General features: G+C 42.5%; 1 protein-coding gene and 1 long non-coding RNA gene across 3 annotated transcripts; one reads left to right on the top strand and one right to left on the bottom strand.

Moving 5' to 3' along the window:
* Positions 1-616: 616 nt before the first annotated feature.
* LOC129811665 (uncharacterized) lies at positions 617-1941 on the bottom strand. The gene is made up of 2 exons (XR_008752915.1): positions 1654-1941; positions 617-1183 (listed from the first exon to the last, which is right to left on the bottom strand). It is a non-coding gene; the product is annotated as an uncharacterized LOC129811665 (long non-coding RNA).
* LOC129811664 (intraflagellar transport protein 43 homolog B) lies at positions 1137-20681 on the top strand. Of its 2 annotated transcripts, XM_055863148.1 has the most exons (10): positions 1137-1244; positions 2768-2878; positions 3032-3043; positions 7133-7197; positions 9559-9597; positions 10819-10865; positions 17651-17723; positions 19564-19639; positions 19835-19897; positions 20374-20681. In XM_055863148.1, the coding sequence occupies exons 1-10, from the start codon at positions 1203-1205 to the stop codon at positions 20482-20484; spliced, it is 639 nt and encodes a 212-aa protein (XP_055719123.1). In that variant the 5' UTR covers positions 1137-1202; the 3' UTR covers positions 20485-20681. The 2 variants fall into 2 exon arrangements, with proteins under 2 accessions (XP_055719123.1, XP_055719124.1); XM_055863149.1 differs by lacking the exon at positions 3032-3043.
* Positions 20682-26247: the final 5566 nt, after the last annotated feature.

The following is a 26247-nucleotide window of genomic DNA, read 5'->3' as shown; positions in this document are numbered from 1 at the left end:
TGGGGTAGGGATGCCATAGCAGCATCCCTCCCTCTGCGTATATATATCCCCTCTATAAATTGTATTTTCCCACTGTAACTAGCCTAGTCTCAAGAGTTTTATGTTTACTGTTCTGATAGGCCTATTGTATATTCTGTATGATGTATGTTTGTATATTGTCTATTGCTGGCAACACATTCTCACTAAGGCAAATGATGGGTATGTGTAAATGTACTTTGCGAATAAAGGTGATTCTGATAAACCTGTATTAGCCTGTATGCTGAGAGTGAGTTATTGGGTCTGAGGCATATAGGTGTAACAGTATGTAACAGTATAACTTTAAACCGTCCCCTCGCCCCGACACGGGCGCGAACCAGGGACCCTCTGCACACATCGACAACGGTCGCCCACGAAGCACGGTCGTTACCCATCGCTCCACAAAAGCCGCGGCCCTTGCAAAGCAAGGGGCAACACTACTTAAGTCTCAGAGCAAGTGACGTAACTGATTGAAATGCTACTAGCGCGCACCCGCTAACTAGCTAGCCATTTCACATCCGTTACACTGGCATATGTCCAACAAGTTCCTATGTCCTTCAACTTTGCTAAAGTTGTTTCTCCAATGATTTATACAATATAATTTCAGTAATGTCGCTTTTATTGTAAAACTACACCAAGCATGCTTCCCTAGGGACTAGCGAAATCTTTCATTGCAGAAATCGCTACCACTAAAATTGATCGAGATGTAGCATGATGTTTTAGGTCATGAATGACATGAACATACAGGTATGAAATATTTAGTGTAGTTCCAGGGAGAGGTTCCAAATTAGCATCTCAATATACGGCCAGTTCTAGTGGGCTTAAATCAACATCTACCGGCAAGATCCTAGTAAACAATACTGGACCTCCAGTCCAGTTGCTGGCATGCACCCAACTACCCATTGACTAACAAAAGTAAACTATCAAATGAGCTATACCGAACCTTGACTACAGGGCATGTAAGGCTAATAATAACAGTTAATACAGGCTATTTTCATGACTGTGCGAGCTTTGGCTCAAATGAAGATGATTCATATTTTTTGTAATATCTATGTTTAAGGTCAGTTGCCTCTCGAGCATGGACCAAACACCAGCTCCCCCCAATTGTTGTCACCATGGAGATGGTTGCTGTGTGACGCTCCGGGTCTCCAGGAAGTAGCTTGTACATCTGTCAACGCAAAAAAAAAATGGACGATCATCTTAAACTCGGAGACAGTGTTGTAAAGAATGTGAGTCATTTACGCTTTCAACTTGTATGCATACAGAGTTTTACAGAAGTAGCTAGCAATGTTTGGGATGACATGGCAAACCTTGAACTGTCTTGCGATCTCTGTTGTCCATGATTATGTGCCTTTGCTTTTCCATGCAGCTAGCTAGTATTAGTAAGCATAAAAAACTAACGACCATAAAGCTAACCCTACCCTATTCATAGTCAGACGCTAGCTAACTACATTTAGCGCTATTATGAAGGTACAGTAGCTATCTTCTTCTGGCGAAATTTGGTTAAGAGCTCTGACGCTTGATCTGAACTCGAACACGCATCGCTTGCGTCGGTAGGTTTTGGAAGGATAAGGACCTAATTTTATATATCAGCAATACATAATTTTCAAAAAAACAAAAGGTTAAATTGATACACACCTTTGTTAGGGTTAGTGTGTTTCCACACGGCCATATCTCCATGTCACAGCGTGTGGTGTGTATGGAAGACAGAGGCAACTGTACCACCAGTGCTAATGATCTAGCATGCTCAAAAGGACTAAAGGAGCCTAACGTTGCTTTACTCCTTAGTCCAAGGACGACATGTTCTGTTTAAAAGGCGAATTGGCTCCATCTACACGAGAAATTATTCTCAATTGCGGTTTAGAAACATAAATCCCTCTACTTTCAAATCACATCAAAAGCGTTTCAGAAATGCAAAATTCACACTTACTGTACACTATTTAACCGGTTTACAGTATTTTTCAGTGACAATACCTGTGTGGTGTTTTTCTTCAGATAGCTAATTAGCACAAGTAGTCAGTCCACTCTGTCTTCTGTCTGTTTTCTGTAAACAAGCGGCGGTAACATGGAAATATGGCACTGTAGGAACCCTAACTCAATAAAGGTGTGTATCAATTTAACCTTTTTGTTTTTTGAAAATGATTTCTCAAACATATGAAAGATAAGGTCCTTATGCTTCCAAAACCATAGCTCAAGCAATGCATGTCAATGTTCAGACCGAACTACAGAAGATGCCTTCGTCCAATGACTCTTATGTGTAATGTAATGGAACTGAGAGTCATAATATTGGGCTAGCATTCTCCTTGTAACAGAATAAGGCTGCCAAAAATGTGTTAAAACATCATTTTGATGTGATATGAAAGACATTTTAAATGTATTTTTTTGTTGTAATTTAGCAGAAGTGCTTACCCAGAGCGACTTACAATTAGGGTTACCTTGCTCAAGGGCACATTGACAGATTTTTCACCTCGTAGGCTAGGGGATTCGAACCAGAAACCTTTCGGTTACTGGCCCAACGCTCTTAACCGCTAGGATACCTGCCGCTGAAAGTAAAGGGCTTTATGTTTCTAGAACCGTATCACAATTGAGAGTGGGTATGTGTAAATCCCTACTCCTTAAGAGTACATTCTTGGGTTACCATAAAGCCAGCAATTGTATCTCAAAAAGTCAATTCCTAGCTAATGCTTGAGAGTTTACGACGTGTTCGTGTCATTTTAAGATAATTTTCATCGACTTGAAATATGATTTTCAGGTTGCAAAGTTGGGTCGACGGGGTCAATGTGCTCGACAGGCTGCAGAGCAAACATCTCTGGAGGAGCCTCGACACGTCAGGAAATCCTCTTCTTCTACATCGATGGGAGAGGTAGCTATGATTTGTGATTGATTATCAGTGCTGCTTGTAATGCATTTGTATTTCCCTAAAACCAAATATCATATATTATCTGTCATGGCCGTTAACTTCACTGCATACACTCAATCTGAATACGTGTGAATCATTTCTTATGCATGAACCAAGGACGAGGAAGAGGTATTGTATGACGACACCTAAGTAATGATATGGCATGTCTTGGCAGTATTCCTTTTCAAACCCTGCAGAGTAACTTTATACCCCAATAACATACAGTATACCCTCATAGTGTACAGTAGACTACATACTCAAATCAATACACATACCATATGATTTGAATGTAGACATTTTATATACCTACTCAGCTGTCACTTCTATTCTGAATACCTCACATTGTGGTATAAAGTTACTTTGTGTTGTATTCAAGGGATGCACTGCTTTGTTCTGCTTTATAGATGTAGGGTTATTACAGTACAGTAGTTTCTATGGATGCTGCTCCTTTTATGTAAAATGTGTTTGAAGTGGACCATGCACTTTCTTTGACTTAAAAGTTGTCCTACGTACCCGGTGGTATTGATTTTTGCGGGGCAAAACCCCAAAAACGGGCTCATTTCCTTCAGATATGAAACCGAAGGAGCAGGGTCTAGGTGTTAATTTTTAAGTGGGCCTATGCTGTTTGCTTTGGTACAACATTGCCCATTCTATAACTTCCCCTGTTATGAAGAGAGAGGATCGTCTTTAGTTAGTCTGATCTTCAGTGCTGTGTGGGGAGAGGCTAAAGGTCTACTGCTCGACTGTATTGATCCATGCTGATTCATACCAGCCTTTGCTCCTGGACCCTCATCTCCCAAAGACAGACAGAAAGTGATTACAGGCATAATTGCTTTCAAAGTCAAATTGGAAATGACGTATGACAATGTCAACCACTTTATTCCAAAGCATTGGCATTCATGGTATGGAGGTCTTGCTTGTCCCTAGAAGAGGCAAACTGTAAGCCACCCAACATTCCCTGACCAGGAATTCCAGCTATGCTTTTGCAGTAATCTTCCCAAATTAGGCCAACTTCCCTAATGTAGAATCAGGATTCTCGCGCCCCTAGTGACCTGACGTGCACATGAAATGTATTTTCTTCCCAGTGGCGTGCGACTTAGTAGATTTATTTATCAGCCCTGGTCTGCTTTTCCTATAAATACCCACTGATTGGTCACATTCCTGTAAACTGCATTCATGGGCTGTTAGTCTGAGTTTGACCACCACAAGGGTCTACTGCTTGGACTTTCAGAAAAGTCTAGAATAGAAAATATGTAGCCTAACCCTTCACTATGATGACATTATTGCCTAAATACACCCCACTGCCACTATTCTACTATAACTGTAAAGTTCATATATGGTCATACAGTCTAGTGGAACAGTGGTGGTCGGTGACATTTAAGATGAGGAAAGATTTTTTTTTTGAATGAGCATGGCCTTATTTTGATTACAGCATATTGGAAGACTGTCATATATATTCCATTCACCCAGCTCAATGTAACATCAATAGATTTAGGCTACTACATGATACTCACATTTTTCCTATACCTATCATGAGGTTGCCATAACCTAGCCTATGAGTGAAAGTTTACATTGTAGGTGCACAGTTCGAGAGAAAAATGTGAGTAATCAAGGTGACAGACAGTGACACATTCAATACCGCCTTGCACACTCTTGCCTGCATCTAGCTGATTTAGGGTGTAATCCTTAGTTCAACAGTTGCAAATGAGAGAATTTCTATTGGACAAATTCAGGTATGTTTATCCCTGTTTCGTTCAGTTTACTTCCATTTAAAAAAAGTTTTTCAACAGAATCGGAGGAATGAATACACCCCTGATCACAGCAAAAACACAGTTCACTTTCATAGCAGTCACATACAAACAGCATGATAATTTTGCTCTTTGTAGAATTCCTTCTCGCTTCTACGCGCTCTCCTCCTCTCACCTTTTCCCATAGCTTGTGGACTTCAGTGCATAACACATCAGCTGTCTGTGACCAGGTGAAAAAAACATTCCAAGCCAAACATTCACATCATAACCGCTAACTGTTACACACAGCCTACACCGTTGTCACCATATTAGCTACCATCATACGTAGTCAACATAGTTACGAGGAACTAATGCGTTAGTATACCCACTACAAACATGCAGTACAGTGTACAGTCAGCAAGCAGTTTAGCAGTTACACTGGCAGGGCCTCTGTGGCAATAAATTAATAAAACCAAAAGTTTACATTGACTTGGAAGAGTTCCAGTGTTGGATAGCCATAGCCAGCTAGCTAATATAGCATCCCTCTCTGTTTGAGCCGGGTGTTTGAGTAGGCTAAACTAGCTAGCTGCATTAAATACATTAATTTGTTCAACTATTGTCTTTCTCTCTCTTTGAGTCAACTACTCACGCCTTTTTATGAACTGCAGTGCTAGCTGTAGCTTACGCGTTTAGTACTAGATTCATTCTCTGATCCTATGATCGGGTGGACAACATGTCAGTTCATGCTGCAAGAGCTGTGATAGTTTGGAGAATGTCCTCCAGAAGTTGTAATAATTACTTTGTAAGTCTATTGAAGGGGGTGAGGACCATGAGCCTCCTAGGTTTTGCATTGAAGTCAATGTACCCAGAGGAGGATGGAAACTAGCTGTCCTCCGTCTACATCATGGTGCTACCCTACAGAGTGCTGTTGAGATTACTGTAGCCCTTCATTGCAAAACAGGGTGTGTTAATCAATTATTTGGGCACGTAAATATATTTAATATAGTTTTATCTAAAAGGATGACTTTTTATGTTTCACTATTTTTATTTTATGAAATTCGCTTAGGAGGATGGTCCTCCCCTTCCTCCTCTGAGGAGCCTCCACTGTAGCTAAAAATGCCATGACGTTTTCAATGAACCTCCCTCATTGGGTGAGGATGAAAACATTTCACTAAGTTTTTGTTATTTTCAAATAACTCATCATAAGCTAAAGATAGGCACGTTCAAAGAACACTTGCTTTTTGTATCATCTTTGTCATCAGTATTTACCCTCCTTTCGTGAACTCCTAATTACATAGTCTTCTGAGCATTTTTCTTGGTAGCAGACTGTAAAAGTTTTACCCGGAGGAATTGAACAGTGTCGATGAGCTACCACATTTATTATTCATTTGGCCTCCCTTGTTCTTGTTGAAATCCCATTGTTTACTAATTTCATGAAATTACTTGTTCATCCTCAACCTTCCAGCTTAACACCAGCAGCCTCCACCTCCCTCTCTAGATGCTGACATTCACATTTATAAATGGGTTTGGTGAAGGAACCAGCCATGAATAATTGATTTCCTCTTTCATGTCGCAACAAAGAAATTCCTCCTGGCCACTGTGTCTTTTGCAGACCCAATTTGGTAATGAGAGTGTTGTGCTTTTTTCCCCAAAATTAATTTGTCTGCTGCCCACCCTTGTGTGCTCTGAGGAATTCTTTCATTCAAGTGCTGGTCCCTGACTCCCCGGGCTCCGGTCTCAGGACCACAATCCAAACTCAATTGACTATTTTCAGTACTATTTTCAGAATCGAAGAATGAGAGGGAGAGGGTCATTTTTTCCTGTGAAGCTATTTTAGGTCAGGCTCGCAGCCCCCGGGCAGTCCTCTGTGTGGCAGTTCCCACACTCTGCTCCATATGTTCAGGCTCTGTGATTGGACAGCAGTTAAAACCATAATAAACAACAGCAATATGTCGTGCATGCCATTCCTAAGTATTTTGTAAGTGGGCTAAGTAAGAAGCTATGTCATTCATTGCTAGAAATGTGCAGCATGTAGGATGGTATAGTGCAGCAAACATAGATTACCAGAACACTGAAGAGAAGAATAGATCAAGTAGGCTTTCCCCAGTGATATGGGAAACTAATCGTTACTTGGTTTGTTGTAGCCTACACCTCACAAATTCAGTTCCATGAGTGGTTTGTGTTTTTAAACATCAGAGAGCCTCCTGTTGACTCATCTGAACTTATTAGGTCTGCTCCGTTTTGGAAATATGTTTGTGCATGGGTGCATGCTTTTATTTTTCTTTCTGGTTAAGCTTGATATAAAGTATTATTCTCAAATAGATTTAGAGACCATGACATGCATGCCACAACGTACTTGCTATTTTGTACTCAGAATTATTCACATTTTCCTCCTGTATGTTTTCAACCTAAGTGTAGAATTTCATAGTTTAAAGGAGTTGTCTTGTCAGACCATTGTTATGCCTGTCATTAATGATCTCTCTCACATCAGGGACCCCCTCCTAAACCAGCCCGCATGCAAGGCGGCTGGGCTGAAGAGACTTCTGGATCAGCCAAGTGAGTATCTCCTTCTCTCAACAAATTGTATTTCCAGCCTCTAGGTAACTCTACCTCACCGTCTCCAACATGCATTATTTTGTTACTAATGATCTCTCATGCTGTAGACAGAGAATAGGATATTTATCAGTGCAAGTTCTTTACACTTTTTGCACTGAATCAACAACGTTCCAGGGAGCCTCTCTGAGCAGTGAACTCCACATTCATCTTCATCAGGCGCGGGATCCGGTAATTGACATGGTTCATGTATCAGCCACAGGAGGGCACTGTTAGTCAGCTATCCACTTCATCACAGGGCTTAGGCCACTTCATCACCTCTTACGATGGCTGTCTAACTAAAGCACGCTCGCCTTTAAAGGCACACATGCCGTTGTGAATTCATTAAAATCTCTGTACAATGAATGTATGAATATTTCATACCACAGACAGATGGAATGTCTGGAACAAAATAATTTCCCCCCAATAGAACACATTTAAATTACTGTACGTCTCCCTATGTGATGTCAGTGTGACTGTAGTCAGACTGTGGAACTGGCTCTCCACTCTTCCAGATGGCTCCATCTACCACTCTACTCCAGTCTCTGTGGGGAGGAGAGCTGGGGAGATGCATACATCCATACATTGAAGTGAACAAGACGATTCAATTGGGTTTATTTGCATGGTTTTCTGTGCCGATAGTGCATGTAAAGAGAACAGCAAATTCAATATATTTTTCTCACTCTGGGAAGGTCAGGGTGTCGCTTCCTTGCGTTAGTGTAACTTGTCTTGATTCCTGCGTTCAGAGAGATTGGAATACAGGAGGTGTTAAGGGTTTCTCACATGCATTGATCCTCTCTGAAACAAAGTAAGTAATGGCCCCCCCTGGAACCGGCAAGGACTTTTCCCTTCAATGTCACCCCTCATGCTCAATCACTGCTGCCCTCCTCCCACTAATCCCAGCGCAGAAATCCCAGGATTTGTCGATCTATCACTCCTAATTGACACTAAATGATCTGTCAGTTTATTGATGAACCTTTGAAGCCGGGTTGTCACAATATATTTTATCCCTAACAACTTTTTCCAGACAGTTTTACCATGTCTATCGCTTCAGCCTACATGAGTCTTAATCAAGGGGCCTGTAATGTGTCTTAAGTGTCGCCAGCCCCGCCCCCAGTGCCAGGCACACAGGACAGGACACAGTCCAAGGGCAGCAAGGTGGGCTCCCTCAGCCTTGCCCTCTCTGATCTGTCTCACTGACCATCATGGCAGACTCCAGAGCTTCCAGAGATGAGTGAATATATCATGTATAAAGTATCATTTATAAACATACTCAATGTCATTACATTTCTTTTTCAGGTTATTGATACACAGTAATGAAAAATAATAAGAAAATGTTTTTTCAGTCCAGAGAAAATGACAGTATGTTTTGTTTTTTTAACCAGTAGGGGGCACTCCTCAACCAGGAGAACCTGCAGAATGTGACATGCATCTCCTCCCCAAAAGAATCTCAGAAACACTTATATCTAATGTAACTTTGTATAAGTTGTCTTCACAGCCAAACATACCTAGACTGTCTTTGTCTAAAATTTCAAGAATGGAATAATTGATTTGCTTTTCTAATGCTGTTAAGATTAGTTTATTTGACAGTAGCCGGGTTTTGTTTAATATTATCTCCCCCGTTCTCTGGTGTGAAACAGTGTTATGCTAAGAATAGTGTGTTGAGGTGAGAATGTGTGAAAAGACAGTGATTTGGTCAGAGTATGTAGGGCGTGGCATGCGGTACCACAGTCAAGCAGGGTTGTGTAAGAGAGGAGTCTGAAAATAACCCTGTGGTTCAGCAGGGGAGGAGGCTGAGGGCTCAGATAGAGAGACGGACAACAGAGAACACAATAGGTGGACCGCGGGCCCCTGGTATCATTAGAACACACATAAGACATGGCAACATTTGTAGAATTGCAGGAAATGACCATTACAACTGCTAAATGTTTCCTCTGCCAACAAGAGGGGTGTGAACAGTTTGGGGTCGCATGGGTTGCGAGGTGGGGGTTTGTTACTACGCATATGAATGACAATATCCATTCGGACCTTTGCCACCTAGGAAATATGTGTGACCGGACCTTCTCAAATAGTACTTGTACCCTTGACCTAGGCCCTATGAGGCTCAAATCAGACAGAACAACTAGCCTACATCAGAAACCAGCAGTGGTTTTTAAAGATGGATCTTTCAAATAGAAAGAGAAGAACTGTTCAATAATAGAATTGGTAATTGTTTTGTTTTATTAAAATTGAATTGATTCTAGTCCTTTTATTTTTGTGGCACAAAAGTATTTTCTCTGTATTCCTTTGTTGCAAAGTCTTAACGATGATCTTTTTTCCCCTTAGGTCTGGAAGAAGACCTGCCATGGTGCAGGACGTGGAAGAGTACGTTTTCTCAGTCTCGTCTTTTTACTCAGAGTTTTTCCCTCAGTTGTTGATTAAATTAAATAACTATTTTGTTTAAAAAAACACAGGAGCAAAATTAGGCCAATTTAAATGTTTGTTTTTACCAATGCTCTGATGTGGAAATTGCTGTACTTTGAGATTGTCCTTGGTTGCAACTAATCCTCGCCTTCCAAGAACAATCACTTAAAAAGCCTGCGTGACTGAGTTGTCATCACTTGTATTGTTGTTGGGAGCCAAGTTAGCCTGTAATTTGAGTTTTTCCATGTTTCCAACGTTCATAATAGGCATTGAATAGACAGTAGTGACATGGAAGGAGACTAGAGAACATGGTGTGTTTTACTCATCATTGCTGGAGCCCCTTGCTTAAATAGTGGTGTTGAGAGGCAGCTTTGACAGAAACACAGGCAGCACTTCAAAATAGTCCCTTGATATATGCTCTTTTCACCACCAGCCCATCTCAGTAACAGTTATTTACTGCCCCCGCTGTGTTAGTTTTGATTAATTCTCAGTTTTCTTTCTGGATCAGAACGGGGCTTTGCCATGCAGCTAAGAGAAAATGTTGCGGTTTTAAAGCTAATTTCCTGCAATTTTATGTATTTTGCCATGGCTAATGCTGTGTTCTTTTGCTCAAACATAATAACGAAATCGATACTGCTAAATTCATTTTTTGAATTTTCAATTCTCCCTGACTGTCTAGCTTTTATTTAGGTGATTGTTAGTTCTCATAGATTATTTTACAAAAAAATATATACGTCCATTATCTTTTGAAAGTGTTTTTCCATCCCATTTTTTTTTTAACACTATTTGGACTTAGGCAACCCGAAAAAATGCTTAGGTGGCCCGCCCAAGGATTTCAATGGCAGAAAAATCCCTCCATTCTTGGAGGGATACTGTTGAAGTAGCTGAAGCCCTGGGCTGCTCACAGTGACAGACAGGCAGGCAGTCCCACCGATGCTGCTGTGGCTGTGGAGCCTTTTGGCTGCGTCTGCTGCTGTATTGTAGACACAGTCCCAGTCAGCCTGCAGCAGACAGACAGAGGCAGAGCAAGCCTCCTATCAGGCTGATCTAGAGCCTCGCTCAACCAACAGAAACAGGCCCATCATCAAAGCACAACAGCCCAATCCAAGTCTGGCTCCCTCTGATGACCTTACCGCTGAATGCCTTCAATAATTCATACTCTCCCACTTCCTGTTTCTGCAGTCGACGCCTGCGACCACAAACCCCCCAGGGCTCGGATGATGAAGGAGGTGAGAGCACCCTTGCATCCCAGTCCTGTGTCTCTTCTGGAGGGCAGAGCTGTGTCCTCCAGTCCCTCTGCAGCACATTCATCCACTGGAAATAGAGCATATAAGTAACCTCTCATCGCGCTCTCTGACACTACATATTTCTTGTCAGTGCTATTGATGAATCCTTCATAAGAACTCTGTTTAGACCAGCTACTGAGAGATGCCCCATAACTAACCAGAGCACACAATCGTTTATAGATGAAAGTCACAGGTGAATATGTTCAGTTAGAACTGGGGGATCACTGATAATCCCCCTCATTCAATCACATTACACAAAGTCCATAACAGACCTCAAATACAGTATTCACTAAATTCATTCTCCTATTCATTGGCTGAAGTGTGGCAGGATTTAAGTGGCTGTCCCCTTTGAGCTTTTCACACACACGTCTTCTCACACACACACACACACCGGGGCAGGTGCTGCAGAGCATGGATCCAGCGGTCACCTCAGGGTCCGGCTCTCCGCATCACAAACAATGTCAGGATAGATGGAGGACATTTCAGCAAAGCACAGCCTGGGATAATTGTTCCATTTTTCAGAGCAAAGCAGCAGGGGAAATAAGGGTGAAATTGCCTTAGCAAAGATAGGAGTTGTGATTCCCTGTTAGAACACTAAGGAGTTATACATATACATACCAATGACAATGGCCAGGCTGGCTGGCGTTGTATAAGGAGGTTGTCTCTGAGGTATTAAGCTGACATATTGATGAGGAACAGAAGCACTGTGTCTGCGGCTGTAGTTACTACTCTCACACATCGCTAAATAAATGAAACACATATACCTGCCATAGCCCTTTTCTGTGTATTTAGATTCTTAAAATACTATGAAAAATGTATTTACATGTTTCATCTTCTAGATTGTTATATGTTTGATGTTATGAACTACATTACTGGAATTAGATTGAGAAAATAATGTAAATTGTAAATGTTGTACATTGAGCTTACCAAACATTAGGAACATCTTCCTGAGCCCCCCCACACATTTGTTGCCCTCAGAACAGCGTCAAGTCGTCGGGGCATGGACTCTACAAGGTTTCGAATGCGTTCCACAGGGATGCTGGCCCATGTTGACACCAATGATTCCCACAGTTGTCAAGTTGGCTGGTTGGCCCGTTCTTGATACACACAGGAAACTATTGAGAATGAAAAACCCAGCAGTGTTGCAGTTCTAGATACAAACCGGTGCGCCTGACACCTATTGCCATACCCCCTGCTTTTTACAAAGCATTTTTCATTTTTCTTCTGTTTTTTTATATTTCTTACTTTAACAAATGGCTGTAAACATACATCCTGTTTTAGACACTGCTTTTAAGCTGCTATACCACACACACACACACACACACACACACACACACACACACACACACACACACACACACACACACACACACACACACACACACACACACACACACACACACACACACACACACACACACACACACACACACACACACACACACACACACACAGTGGCTGAAAGGGTCAGTTGTGTGGAGACCCCAGTGGCATGCTTCTTACCCAGTAAATGCAGCTGGAAAGATAATTCCTCAGTGGAGGGAGACCTCTTAATACAGTGCCGGAGGCAGGGGCAGTGGAAATTGCAGTGCTGAGGGTTAGTGAGATAGCCCCTCCAATCTTGATTATGTCTCCTACCCTATCCCATATGTCCACTGGCTAGAGGCAGAGAGAGAGGGCTAGACCCTGCACCCTTGTCCTCCTCTTCCCCTCGGCTGGCCTTCAGTCCCCTGCCAGTTACATTACAAAGAACTGCCATTGCAAACACACTCATCTGTTCTAAATCTGTTTATTCCTCTCCCCCCTCTCTCTCTATTTATTTATCATCTCTCTCTTTCTCATCTCTCTCTCACATCTCTCTTTCTCATCTCTCCTCTCTCTTTCTTATCTCTCTTCTCTCTCTCTCCTCTCTCGTTCTCATCTCTCTCTCTCGTTCTCATCTCTCTCCTCTCTCTCTTATCTCTCTTATCTCTCTCCTCTCATCTCTCTCCTCTCATCTCTCTCTTTCTCATGTCTCTCCTCTCTCTTTCTCCTCTCTCTTTCTCCTCTCTCTCTCTCTTTCTCTCCTCTCTCTTTCTCTCCTCTCTCACTTTGTCTCTCTCTCTTTCATCTCTCTCTCTTTCTCCTCTCTCTCCTCTCTTTCTCATCTCTCCACTCTCTCTCTTTATCATCTCTCTCTCTTTCATCTCTCTCTCTTTCTCCTCTCTCTCCTCTCTTTCTCATCTCTCCACTCTCTCTCTTTATCATCTCTCTCCTGTTTCTTTCTCCTCTCTCTTTCTCCTCTCTCTTTTTCATCTCTTTCCCTCTCTCATCTCTCTCCTCTCTCTTTCTCATCTCTCGCTCTCCTCTCTCTCTCTTTCTCCTCTCTCTCTCTCTCTCTCTCTCTCTCTCTCTCTCTCTCTCTCTCTCTCTCTCTCTCTCTCTTTCTCTCTCTCTCTCTCTCTCTCTGTGATCTGCTGAATATTGTCCCATAAGCCTTTTTCAAATGTGTCCCGTGCCTATGTAATCATCCCACTGACTCGCTGCTTAGATTATAATAGCCCTGCCTGCCTGGTGATGTGGGGACGTTTCCCCAAAGTCACTGACTGAGGCGTGCCTGCCGGGAGTACAGTATGTCTACATTCACAGCAAATTATCCCCTTTTGATATTTACATGCTTCAGCGAGGAAACTCGCCGTGACCGTGTAATAAGGAGAGGCTTGGCCCAGTCGCCGCTAGACAAAGCAACCTTGATAGATGTCCAGGCTGGTATGTGGAAGGGAGGAAATGTATCAGGTAATTTGTGCCAGCAGAGCTGGGAACAGACAGCTCCTTCTGATGGAGTTGACCTTTCCGTCAGAACAACTCTATAGCTTGTTTGCAGCTCATATTAATCCCCTCTTGACCTCCAGTAATAGGTTGAATTCGAAGCTCATTTAAAAATGTTGTTCCTATTTTCACTTAATAATAGAGTTTGCATATAGAGAACCTACCCCTAACTGCTTCACGTTGAACTCTCATAAAATAGTGTTGGTAGTGCATTATTGGCCGAGATGGGATGGGGGGAAACAACCCAAGAAGCTATTTGCAAAGAACAGGATGGCGAGGCTTTTTGATGTCATTGTGCTAAGACCATTACATTTGATTGGGGGTCCGGGGGGTACGGATTCTGCTGAACGCTGTGCTTTGTAAATGAGAGGACAAAGTGTCACCGGGGCCTCATGAATATGAAATAGCCGGGCCGCCTTTATTTGGATATCAGAAACACAGATGAATCTTGTCAGAGGCTAACCGAGTGTGGCATTTTTTTGTTCTTATAATTTCTTTTGAAGAGAAAGTAATGAGTTATCAACTGATGATGAGGGTTGTTATCTGTGCAAAGTGGATGGAATTTGACCAGGTTTTTTCCTGTTTCCTTCAACTGAAGAAACATTCAGAACCTTAATCCTTTTTTTCATTTAGGTCATTCTATGAACACAAAATAACTTCCTTTTTGAGTATTTTTCTTATGTCATTGCTGAAATCTTTGCTTATATAGTTATATGAGAATATTACAGACTAAACATCTCAGAGCATCTTTATTTTACAACCACTAGTGTGTTTTCAAAAAAGTATTTTGAAGGAATAGTGACACAGATGTACAAATATTTCTTCCCATCAGATCGTGCCTCTCATCTCCTGGCCTCTACTGTATTTAGCTCCTCTATTGACTTACCCTTCAGGGTGCACTGCTGTGTTCAGAGATTACTGACATCCCTGCACCCTCCCTACCACTCCCCAGTTTCTCCCGGCCTATTCACTGACACCTAGCACACTGTATGACTGGAAGGAGTCAGAAGGAAATGTAGCTACACTGTTCAACGGTTATGGCTAGATGGTATATAGCTACGGATGGAAGTGACGCATAAATTGTTAAAATGTAAGAATTTTAACTAACCCTAAGCCTAACCACTGTCCTAACCTTAACCTAATTCTCCTAACCTAGCCTGCTACATTAATTCTCCTAACCTGCTGAATAAGTTATTCCAACTTGCTGATTTCTGTTCATAGCTGTATACCATATAGTAATCACCTTTTCAACTGCCTTCAACCAAAACCAGTATTGAAAAAAGAGACAAAACACATGGAAATCAGACCTATCCTCTGAGGTCACGTCGGTTGTTCTGTCTCTGCTTTTGTGTTCATTTAGAGTTGTTACATGGCAACAAGGACTAGGTAGATGTCTGTGACTTTGGTGTTGACAGGCAAAAAACTCTACACTGATTCATCCTCCGCTCTTAAGATTCCTTGGAGAACTCTTGCCCGATAAAGAACCTTTGAGTTAAATCGGGGGTTCTTGACGTGTCATCTAGGGTTCTTCCGAATTTTAAATGTTTCTTGAAATGTATTGAAGCCTGCAGATGTCTCTTTCATAGCACACAGCAAATTGGCCAGTGTAACATTGCTAGTGTTGATTCAGGAGTTAAATTAGCACTGTAAAGAGTTAAATTAACACTCAGTGGTGTAAAAGAACACCAGTGCTGGTGTTAATAACCAGAGTTGAACCAAAACCAAGCCCATCATCATATTTCCCAGCATGCTCTTGTCGTGGAAATTCTTACACAGGGACACTCTAAGTCAATCTTAAATTAATCATTGTTTATTGTCAGCACGCTGGAGAGGTTCCATAACATTGATGCACCAGAGTGAATGTCTGCCAGGAGCTCTAACGGGGCAGTCCCATTAGTTCTCTTATATACTTACACAGAAAGTAATATTTGCATGATTTAGCTTATTCATTATTCAAAATAATTTATCATTAACGCTTGCTTAATTCAAGTGACCGACCAATACTGGGTTATGCATGTAACAGACCAATACCTCACAAGGCTTCTTCTCTCTAAGCTGAGACCTTGAAACTAAGATATATTTTGTTCTCAAAACAAGGGTCTGGGTGTAATGCCAGATTGCAGATACTGATAGTGAGGATTTGCTCAGTCAGTCACTTGCATGAAGACAGAAACGGTTATTAGAAAAGTACACACAGAGATTTTTAAATAGAAAAGCACCAACATAAAACTTTCCATCACACTCTTTTGCAGATTGATTTTTCGAATTGTTTGTTTAAATATCTATTTTTGGATGTACTGTACATTGATTGATTAATATAATCTTATGCTACTCAAATATACATAACATACACTTTTCTAAACGAATCCAATCTGTTACTTAGACTTATTTAATCCGTTAATGAAATGGTTGTTCCAGTTCAGATGCTTTAGCTAATCCCATTTTACTTATCCCAACCCGGGCGAACATTCTGAATGCAGGTTGCAGGTGAATACACATTCTAACTAATGGATATCCCCACTCTGACTGGATTCCAATAGAAATTACACATCACTTTGCAAGCCAGCATAACATAATGTGACTTGCAGGCCTGATGTGGCCTGTAAACTATGAGTTTCAGGCCATTTTATTAGGGTAAAACTAGGCGCTTAAAATAAGGCCTTGTGAAATATACACATTTACTTAGGATCTCACCTGAAGGCCATGGGACTGAAATGAATGCAAAAACAATGTCTCTGTCACTAGCAAACACAGTCATGGGTGGTACTGGTAACTCTAAAATTCACTCAAAAGGCACCCTGGGAAATATGCTAATATATATTTGCATAAAGTGCTGAGTGTGTGTGTGTGGTTCTTCAAAGGACCATCCCATTTAAGGTTCTTCCGAGAACCTAAAATGGCTCCTCTGGTTTATGGCATTGCTCTGAAGAACCTTATTTTGTTCCAATTAGAACCTTTATTTTTAAGTGTAATTGCAAAGTTTGCAAAAGTATGAATTGATCGGTTTCAGTTGTATCAGTAGTGGAGACCTACTTTCCCCCAGATGATGTAATATACTTGTTGTTCATCTATTTCTATTTTGTTGTGTTTGTTTATAACATGACATAATGAATGTATTCATTTCATATTCATTTTACAAGTACATTAAGTGGCTTCAACATTTCAATATTCATCACAGTCTGTCTGTCTTGCTCGCCTCCCCATCTCCCACTCTAACAAAAGTCCATCTGAAATGTGCTGTGAAAGTTTGCCCGTCCTTCTTGGGAGCTGAGCCATGCTCTGTCCTGTTGCGTTTTGCCAATTAAAGCGGGTTCCCACTGTTTGAGCAGCGGGCTAGTGGCTCCTGGCACTGCAGCCCCTGCCAGGCCGCACCGTGACTTCCGACCCCACACAGATGGGCCCGCCAGCAAATACTCTTGCACATGGCTTGACGCCGCCCCTGTCCGAGTGGCAGAGTGGACACTGAGGTCGGCCTGCCGTCCACCACTGGTCCTGGGGGTGGGTGGCGCTGACAGGGCCAAAATGCTGGGGGAGTGGGGGGTTCTTTCCGGGGAGCCCCTGGCCAGCGCCCCTCTCGCAGCAGGAGGAGCTGCCGCCTGGTCTCCTGAATATTCATGGCCGCCTGGCTATTGTGACAGGGCAGCTCTATGGAAGATGCAGGGAGAGAGAGAGGGAGAGGACAAATCAGGTGCCAATTTACTCCCAGACACTCACGCTTACACACACACAAACTGTCATACCAAACACAAAGAAGACTGTATCTTAGTTTTTCTGTAATCCATGTCCAGTTTTTAATGTGGTTGACCACTATTGCATCTCAGTTAACATTTTAGGTGTAGAGATTGAATTACTAAATAATAGACAGTGTGACATTGATAAGATATTGATACAGTATGTCCTGGATGTATGTTGTGTTTTAGATATACCGGTGATCCCAGACCTTGACGAAGTACAAGAGGAAGACCTTAACATGCAAGTTGCTGCTCCTCCAAGGTACTGTAAAAACATATCACGCTCCACGCTAGTTGACCCCAGTCACTCTGGTAGATTCATGGCATCCCATCACTCAATTTTCATGATTGATGAAGTGCATCCTTTTGGTCAGTCTTGCACTTAAGTGAATACAGACACACCTGCACACCGTCTCACATACTGTCTCTGACTGCATAACTGTTATAGGTGACCAGATAGCTGTTCAGATGTTCATATATTACCAGATTCGCCATACCTCTGGCGGGTTGCTGACCCATCTTCAGAGCCATGTACAGTACCCTACCTACATCTTAACATCAAGGAGAGTAAAAGATAAGAATACACTGGTCTTAGATGGTGACTTTGACTGTTACTTTGCCTCCTCTCATCATGGTATTGAAGGTGTCTTGGCATATTGGGCCTTTATGCAGAAATAACAGTTGAGATGTGATTTATGCACGACGGTTAGTGGGACCCTTACTAACGGGGCCCTTTGATTTACAGGGCAGTGAGAGACACGCCGACATGTGTCCGCTATGTAGCGCGGCTATGACAGCGGCGGAGGTTATTAGGCTGGGACCTGCTCTCTGTACGAGATAATATCCACATTGAACTCATTGCGGGAGCAATGTAGCGTGTAATGTGCAGTAAGTAGGACTGGCATGCACTGCTAGGCCCTCGCCACTTTCAGAGCCCCCCTCTTAATTCCAACTACAGATAAGCAGCTGGGTTTCAATTTGAGGCAGTTACCACTTGGCGCTCATCTCCTGATCTCTCTGTTCTTTAATGAACTCTCCATGCCCTGTGTGCACTACCTCAAACTTCTGAGAAGATATCTGTCTCACAGAGTGATACTTGCAAGTTGTACTGTACTATGATACAGCTTCTAGATTGGTCTGGTGATATCTTACTGATGCAGGTAGTGAATACTTTACTGTATTTTGTATATACATGCACTAATCAGGCTAGTGAGGAAAAGCATGCCAACAAGTTGGTGCTGTTTAGGATGAGGGAGGATGATTGTTCTTTTTGAATGAGCATGGCCTTATTTATATTACTGCATATTGGATGACTGTCATTCACATTCCATTCACCCAGCTCAGTGTAACATCAATAGGTTTAGGCTACTACATGATACTCAAATTTTCCCTAACCCATCATGAGGTTGCTACAACCTAGCCTATGAATGCCAGTTTACAGGTTGAGAGAAATTTGCTTAATCAAGGTGACAGTCATTGACACATTCAATACCACCGTGCACAATCTCGCCTGCATCTAGCTGATCTAGAGTATAATCTTTAGTCCAATAGTTGCAAACAAGAGTTTATATTGAACACATTCAGGTATACACTGCAGTCCTAGCTAGCTGTATTATGCTTTATGCTTTCAGTACTAGATTAATTCTCTGATCGTTTGATTGGATGGACAAAATTTCAGTTCATGCTGCAAAAGCTCTGATAGGTTGGAGGACATCCTCCGGAAGTTGTCATAATTACTGTGTAAGTCTATTGAAGGGGGTGAGGACCATGAGCCTCCTAGGTTTTGTATTGAAGTCAATGTACCCAGAGGAGGACAGAAACTAGTTGTCCTCCGGCTGCACCATGGTGCTACCCTACACAGTGCTATTGAGGCTAGTGTAGACCTTCATTGCAAAACAGTGTGTTTTAATCAATTATTTGGTGATGTGAATATATTTTATATTGTTTTATCAAAAGGGATAACTTTTTTTCATCTTTCACTTTTTATTTTTATGAAATTCACTGAGGAGGATGGTCCTCCCCTTCCTCCTCTGAGGAGCCTCCACTGGTAGCTACATTTATGATGGGATTTTTGTTTACATAGTGTTTGTCCTTCTCCCCAGCATCCAGGTGAACCGGGTAATGACATACAGAGATCTGGACAATGACCTCATGAAGTACTCTGCCTTCCAGACCCTGGTAAGACATCTCAAATGGGGCCACACACACACAGCCAGGTTTCAAAGGCTATTTATTTTGACTCTGTATTAGATTACCCAGCCCTCTCTCTTCCTCAAGGAGGTCCTTTTAGGATGCATCCAATATAAATGACCTCTGTCTGTAGAGTGTGTTTCTGCAAGCTGGTGTTCTCATAAGGTCTCTGCCTCTACCTAGGACGGTGAGATTGACTTGAAGCTCCTCACCAAGGTTTTAGCTCCAGAGCAGGAGGTGAGGGAGGTGAGTGAGTTTTTTGTAAATATAGCCGCTGTTCCCTGTGAGGGGGTGTCCAGATGTTTCTGAAGCACCAGGGGAGGTCGCCTCCCAGTCTCCCAGGTAATCAAGATTTATGATGTGTGCATTAACAAGCTCTATTCTCTTTCTCTCACCTTCCCTTGCCTCTCTCTTGCTCTCCTTCTCCCCCTCTGGTCTCTTCCGCTCTCTCTGTTTCTTATTCCCCTCTTTTCTCTTACACTTCTCTCATCTTTATTACACTATATATTTTCTTCCCCCCATTTTTGTATCTTTCTTTTTCCATATTCTCTCTCTCTCTCTCTCTCTCTCGCTCTCTCGCTCTCTCTCGCTCTCTCTCGCTCTCTCTCGCTCTCTCTCGCTCTCTCTCGCTCTCTCTCTCTCTCTCTCTCTCTCTCTCTCTCTCTCTCTCTCTCTCTCTCTCTCTCTCTCTCTCTCTCTCTCTCTCTCTCTCTCTCTCTCAGGAGGACGTGGGTTGGGACTGGGATCATCTGTTTACAGAGGTGTCCTCAGAGCTGCTGACGGAATGGGATCAAGGAGAGAAGGAGGAGCAGGTCCCGCTGTCTGTGTTATGAGGACAAGCATCCCCAAGTTGGGATAAAGTGGACCAGAACGTCTCCTCTGGGACCTGGGTGGGTGCATGTCAATGCTCCGTCGAAACATAGGGACCATCAAATATATGTAGCTTGCCTTGTATTGTTGTTCATATTCCAAATGTCTATTTCCAAGTGCAAAATGTATTTTTTTTCCTAATAAATTTTAACAAACCACATTTGTATTTGTTGTGAAATGAATTACTCTAATTTTATGGTTGGTTCCAAATGAATTATCTCACAGAAGTTTAGTAAGACTTAAATGGTATTACACTGAAGTGCTATCTGTTTGACTCTACCTAAACTGCTAAAAGACAAACTCACCTTTACTTTAGAAAGCCTTCTAAATGATCTGATACAGATCAACATGCCCCTGTGTTTTCCGCCTGCACTATCAACCCCCCTACAACATTAGTCCCATACAAGTCCAAGGTTGATAATCAGCTAAGCTGAAATCCATTTAATTGTCTTCAAATTAACATTGTTCATTAAAGCCCACAACCTTATTGTTATTGACTGTGCCATTGACTTTATCTTCCAGCTCTTCGACAAGAGCAGCCCCTTCTTCACTATTATCTCAAATGAATTGAACACACTTCCCATTGACACCTGGGGGATTAGCATACATTATATAAGGAAGACATCTTTCTCCTTAGCAGAAGGCTGGAGGTGTACAGGTGTGCTCTCTCCAAACTTACAGAACAACCATGCATCAAACCTAAACCACAGGGCCTTAGGAGAAGCAATAATACACAGGCCACCCGTGTCTGGTCTGGAGCGGGAAGTCACAAGATCTGCTGGTTGGCTACTGCGTAGCAACCTAGTGGTGCCAAAAGCCTTGGTCTGTCCTAGAAAGCCTATAAAAATTACGATCGCCAGAACAGTCAAACAAAAATAATTTAGACGGCTGTTTTGGGCTCTAAAATGTGTTTAAAATGATCAAGTTTGATCCCCACAGTGAATTCTTTTTAAGTTCGATACAAATTGAGATATTTAATTAATTAGTGATCCAATCTGACTACTACATTTGTCTTCACACAGGACCACGTGCTAACACAGGCCAACCACGGCCCGGCAGTCAACGAGGAGGCTCGCGCTCCGAGGCCATAGACATTGGCCATGTTCGAGAGCATCAAAACCATATTATAAACTGGGTGGTTCGAGCCCTGAATGCTGATTGGCTGAAAGCTGGGGTATATCAGACCGTATACCACAGGTACATTTATTTTTACTCTGCTAATTACGTTGGTAACCAGTTTATAATAGCAATAAGGCACTTTGGGGGTTTGTGGTATATGGCCAATATAACACGGCTAAGGGCTGTATCCAAGCCCTCGTGTTTAAGAACAGCACTTAGCCATGGTATATTGGCCCTATACACACCCCTTCGTGCCTTATTGCTGAAATGTATCATGGGTAAATTGTGACTGACTGACTGATCTACTAATATTAATGAGTGCATTCTGATCCAACCATAAATTCATACCCTACCGGTCAAAAGTTTCAGAATATCAACTCATTCAAGGGTTTTTCTTTATTTCTACTATTTTCTACATTGTAGAATAATAGTGAAGACATCAAAACTATGAAATAACACATGGAATCATGTAGTAACAAAAAAGTGTTAAACAAATAAAAATATATTTCATATTTGAGATTCTTCAAAGTAGCCACCCTTTGCCTTGATGACAGCTTTGCACATCCTCTTTCCATTAATCATCCTTGAGATGTTTCTACAACTTGATTGGAGTCCACCTGTGGTAAATTCAATTGATTGGACATGATTTGGAAAGGCACACACCTGTCTATATAAGTTCCCACAGTTGACAGTGCATGTCAGAGCAAAAACCAAGCCATGAAGTCGAAGGAATTGTCCGTAGAGCTCCGAGACAGGATTGTGTTGAGGCACAGAACTTGGGAATGGTACCAAAACATTTATGCAGCATTGAAGGTCCCCAAGAACACAGTGGCCTCCATCATTCTTAAATGGAATAAGTTTGGAACCACCAAGACTCTTCCTAGAGCTGTCCGCCCGGCCAAACTGAGCAATCTGGGGAGAAGGGCCTTGGTCACATCTGGAGGAAACCTGGCACCATCCCTATGGGGAAGCATGGTGGTGGCGGCATCATGCTGTTAGGATGTTTTTCAGCGTCAGGGACTGGGAGACTAGTAAGGATTAAGGGAATGATGAACGGAGCAAAGTACAGAGCGATCCTTGATGAAAACCTCACCTTCCAACAGGACATCGACCCGAAGCACACAGCCAAGACAACGGAGGAGTGGCTTCTGGACAAGTCTCTGAATGTCCTTGAGTGGCCCAGTCAGAGCCCGGACTTGAAAACGATCAAACATCTCTGGAGAGACCTGAAAATAGCTGTGCAGCGACCCTCCCCATCCAACCTGACAGAGCTTGAGAGACTCTGCTGAGAAGAATGGAAGAAACTCCCCAAATACAAGTGTGCCAAGCTTGTAGCATCATACCCAAAACAACTTGAAGCTGTAATCGCTGCCAAAGATGCTTCAACAAAGTACTAGATATAGGGTCTGAATAGTTATGTAAATATCATATTTGTCATTATGGGGTATTGTGTGTAGATTGATGAGGGGAAATGCAATGTAATCCATTTTAGAATAAGGCTGTTACGTAAGAAAATGTGGAAAAAGTCAAGGGGTATGAATACTTTTCGAATGCACTGTACATGCCTATTGGCCTGCGCATGGGTCTGGTGCAAAATAATACTGATTGTTAGTAACTAAGAAGTTCTCATGGTTTATGTCCTCTGCCATTAATATATCAGAAATCATTTATACCTTAGATAGTCATAATTTGCACACACATGTTTAGTATGTGTCAGTGTGTGTTTATGCCTTGTCAGAGAATTATGTCTTCACTCAGAGTAGTCTGGTTCATATGTGTGAATAAAGACGCAGGCCTCCGAAGCCACACTGCTATTGGGAAAACAGGTTTAACATTTACAGACTGTGATTAGGTGTATTTCTACCTGAAGTGGAGAGCGGTCTCATGACACTTGTGGATACACACCAAAGGCCTGGCGGACACACAATCTTCACAGCTCAATTATCTCCAGTCACACATAGATAACCATTCAGCCAGTTACTTGGTAGTCCTCAAATCAGTCTTCATGGGTATTACAGAAACGGAAAGTTAATGCCCAGAGTTCAGAATTACTGTAACGAGAGGTCTCCCTCTCTTCCATCTCGCTCTTTCCCTCACACTCTCTCTCTCCAACATTCACACACAGTACAGTCTCTCCACAATTGGCTTATTTAGCCAGCCTTAATGAATTCTGCCCATATGCCCTGAGCAGCTGCCGTGTTGCCCCTTCCTCCCACCCCCGCAGAGCTGCGAAGTGCCCATCCATGTAGAGACAACCTCTAGCTGTCTCTCTGGAGATGGCCGCGCCTGCCACTCCTCTGCTGGCGCCAGGCTGCTGGCGTTTGAGGTGGACGGCTCGCGGGCGGAGGACCCAGATTAGGCCGCAGTGATCACGGGTTGTGGCCTGTCTCAGACGATTGGCCAGAACACCAGTGGATCATAGTGGGGATTAGAGAGGGAGAGGAGACGTTGTTTGGCATGTGCCTGCATCCAGCTCCTCAAAGTGACCTCTCTCTGTCCCTCATACTCTCCTCTTTCCGCTCTCATGCTCCCCCTCCCTCTCTCTTTCGCTCCATCTCTCTTCCTCTCTCTTATATCCCGATGCTGCAGCAAGGCTCAGAATGACCTCTCGGTAGCTGGGCGCACAGAATTTAATCACGTCAAACCATCTGTAACACATACGTTATTTGTACGAAGAGAGACGGCCCTTGCTCCTAGAGCTCCTCGCAGTGTAGATGTATTTGGCTCCAGAAGAACACAGTGTCACGGAGAGGTGAGCAGAGACTTATTTGTATGCCTCTGATCAAATGTAGGGAGCTATTTAGAGGATAAGGTCTCATTTTGTTTGAGGTCATCATTTTTTGGGGGAGTGATGGGGATTTTTTTATGAAGGTATTATTTTAGTGGGATCCTCTGACCAGTATTTAATGTGGAATATGATATCCTTATTGCAGCTCAATGGAATAAAGAACTCTTAGGTTGAACTCTTCTCATTTGACAGGGTCCCATATAAAATGTTGTAGCTCTTTCATCAGAAGTTTTTATCTAAAACTGATGTTCTCATCCGGTATTTATTTAGTAGAAGTTGTTTCTCATGTGAATCTACAATGGTTATTTTTTATGCAAGTTTTTATTTTATTTTTTAAGTCCAACTGTAAAACCTTGAGAGGACGCCAAGTTTACTGGGTCCTTTATCTGGGTTTCCCTGTGTAGAAATGACTCCCTGTGTGGAAATGACTCCCTGTGTAGAAATGACTCCCTGTGTAGAAATGACTCCCTGTGTGGAAATGACTCCCTGTGTGGAAATGACTCCCTGTGTGGAAATGACTCCCTGTGTAGAAATGACTCCCTGTGTAGAAATGACTCCCTGTGTGGAAATGTCTCCCTGTGTGGAAATGTCTCCCTGTGTGGAAATGGCTCCCTGTGTGGAAAGACTCCCTGTGTGGAAATAACTCTCTGTGTAGAAATGACTCCCTGTGTAGAAATGACTCCCTTTGTGGAAATGACTCCCTGTGTGGAAATGACTCCCTGTGTGGAAATGACTCCCTGTGTAGAATAGACTCCCTGTGTGGAAATGACCCCCTGTGTGGAAATGGCTTTTCACTTTCTGGCAAAGAAAACAAACAGGGGAAGTAAAACCGTTTTAATAGAAATGGACCAAGGTCTCCTAAAAACATGGTTTTTCCCTACTCGGGGATGACAGGTTTGTCTTAATGTATTTTGATAATTGGAAATAGAGATAATATGCTTCCAACTACCCCAAATATGCTGTGGTGTTGACAGAAGTTTATACATTTTATCTAGTCTCATTATCTGCCTTCCATATGGCCCAAAAGCAATATGCTGATGTGTAATTAAAGTGTTATGAAAATGAGGAGATGTGAAGATATCCCGAGCCTTCAGCCGGGGCCCCTCACACACAGAGTGACGGGTGAGGACAGACACGCCAATGCTCACGGGATATTAGGAACTGACCTGCTCGTTCCACCAGGGGCCACGTGTCTGGCCTGTCACAGGCCCTCAGTCAGTCACTGGCCTGGTCAGGGGTTTACAGGCTGAGTCAGGTGCTATAAGCCAAGCCTGGATGTCCAGCTTCTCTGATGAGTGATCTGGTTTGATTATTCCAGAGATGCATTAAATAAATCATCAGACCCTGAGTCTGTTCATTATTATACTTTGTAGGCTTCTCTATGTAGGATGAAACATTAGCAATGTTTTAACTCTAGGGCAAATGTCGACTGCACTACATACGTTCTGTTTACATTGGCAACCTGAATGTAGATTTTATATTGTGGAAGTAAATGCAAATGCAACCATATTCAAATAGTTTCAGTGCACTTTGAAAATGACTTGAAAAAGTAGAGCTGTTTAGCCCCTGTATTGATTTGCCACAAAGACTTGATGATATTTCAAGTTTGAAAGAGAAATCCCCATCATAGAACTGAGGCAGGCAGATCAATATCATTCTTTGATCAAAAGGGGATTTGCCTTTGAAAGTAATAGTTTAAACAGATGTTTTATTTTCCATTAAATATGCTGCACCTTTATACTGCGGAACTACAGGGGGGCTTTGAGGGGCGGGGCTCTCCTGACCACATTAAAGACAAAGCTTTAAATTTAAGAGTCCA

This window comes from Salvelinus fontinalis, chromosome 15, assembly GCF_029448725.1.
Source record: "Salvelinus fontinalis isolate EN_2023a chromosome 15, ASM2944872v1, whole genome shotgun sequence".
Taxonomy (NCBI): Eukaryota; Metazoa; Chordata; class Actinopteri; order Salmoniformes; family Salmonidae; genus Salvelinus; species Salvelinus fontinalis.
The sequence above is the reverse complement of the archived record's forward strand: the minus strand, read 5'-3'. Positions and strand labels throughout refer to the sequence as shown.

What these genes read in the sequence shown, in the direction of transcription:
- LOC129811664 (XM_055863148.1), top strand. Translation starts at nt 1,203, where the DNA reads ATGGACGATCATCTTAAACTCGGAGACAGTGTTGTAAAGAAT. An exon ending in GAGACTTCTGGATCAGCCAA is followed by an intron (nt 7,198 to 9,558) that starts GTGAGTATCTCC and finishes TTTTCCCCTTAG; the next exon opens with GTCTGGAAGAAGACCTGCCA. An exon ending in GGGCTCGGATGATGAAGGAG is followed by an intron (nt 10,866 to 17,650) that starts GTGAGAGCACCC and finishes GTTGTGTTTTAG; the next exon opens with ATATACCGGTGATCCCAGAC.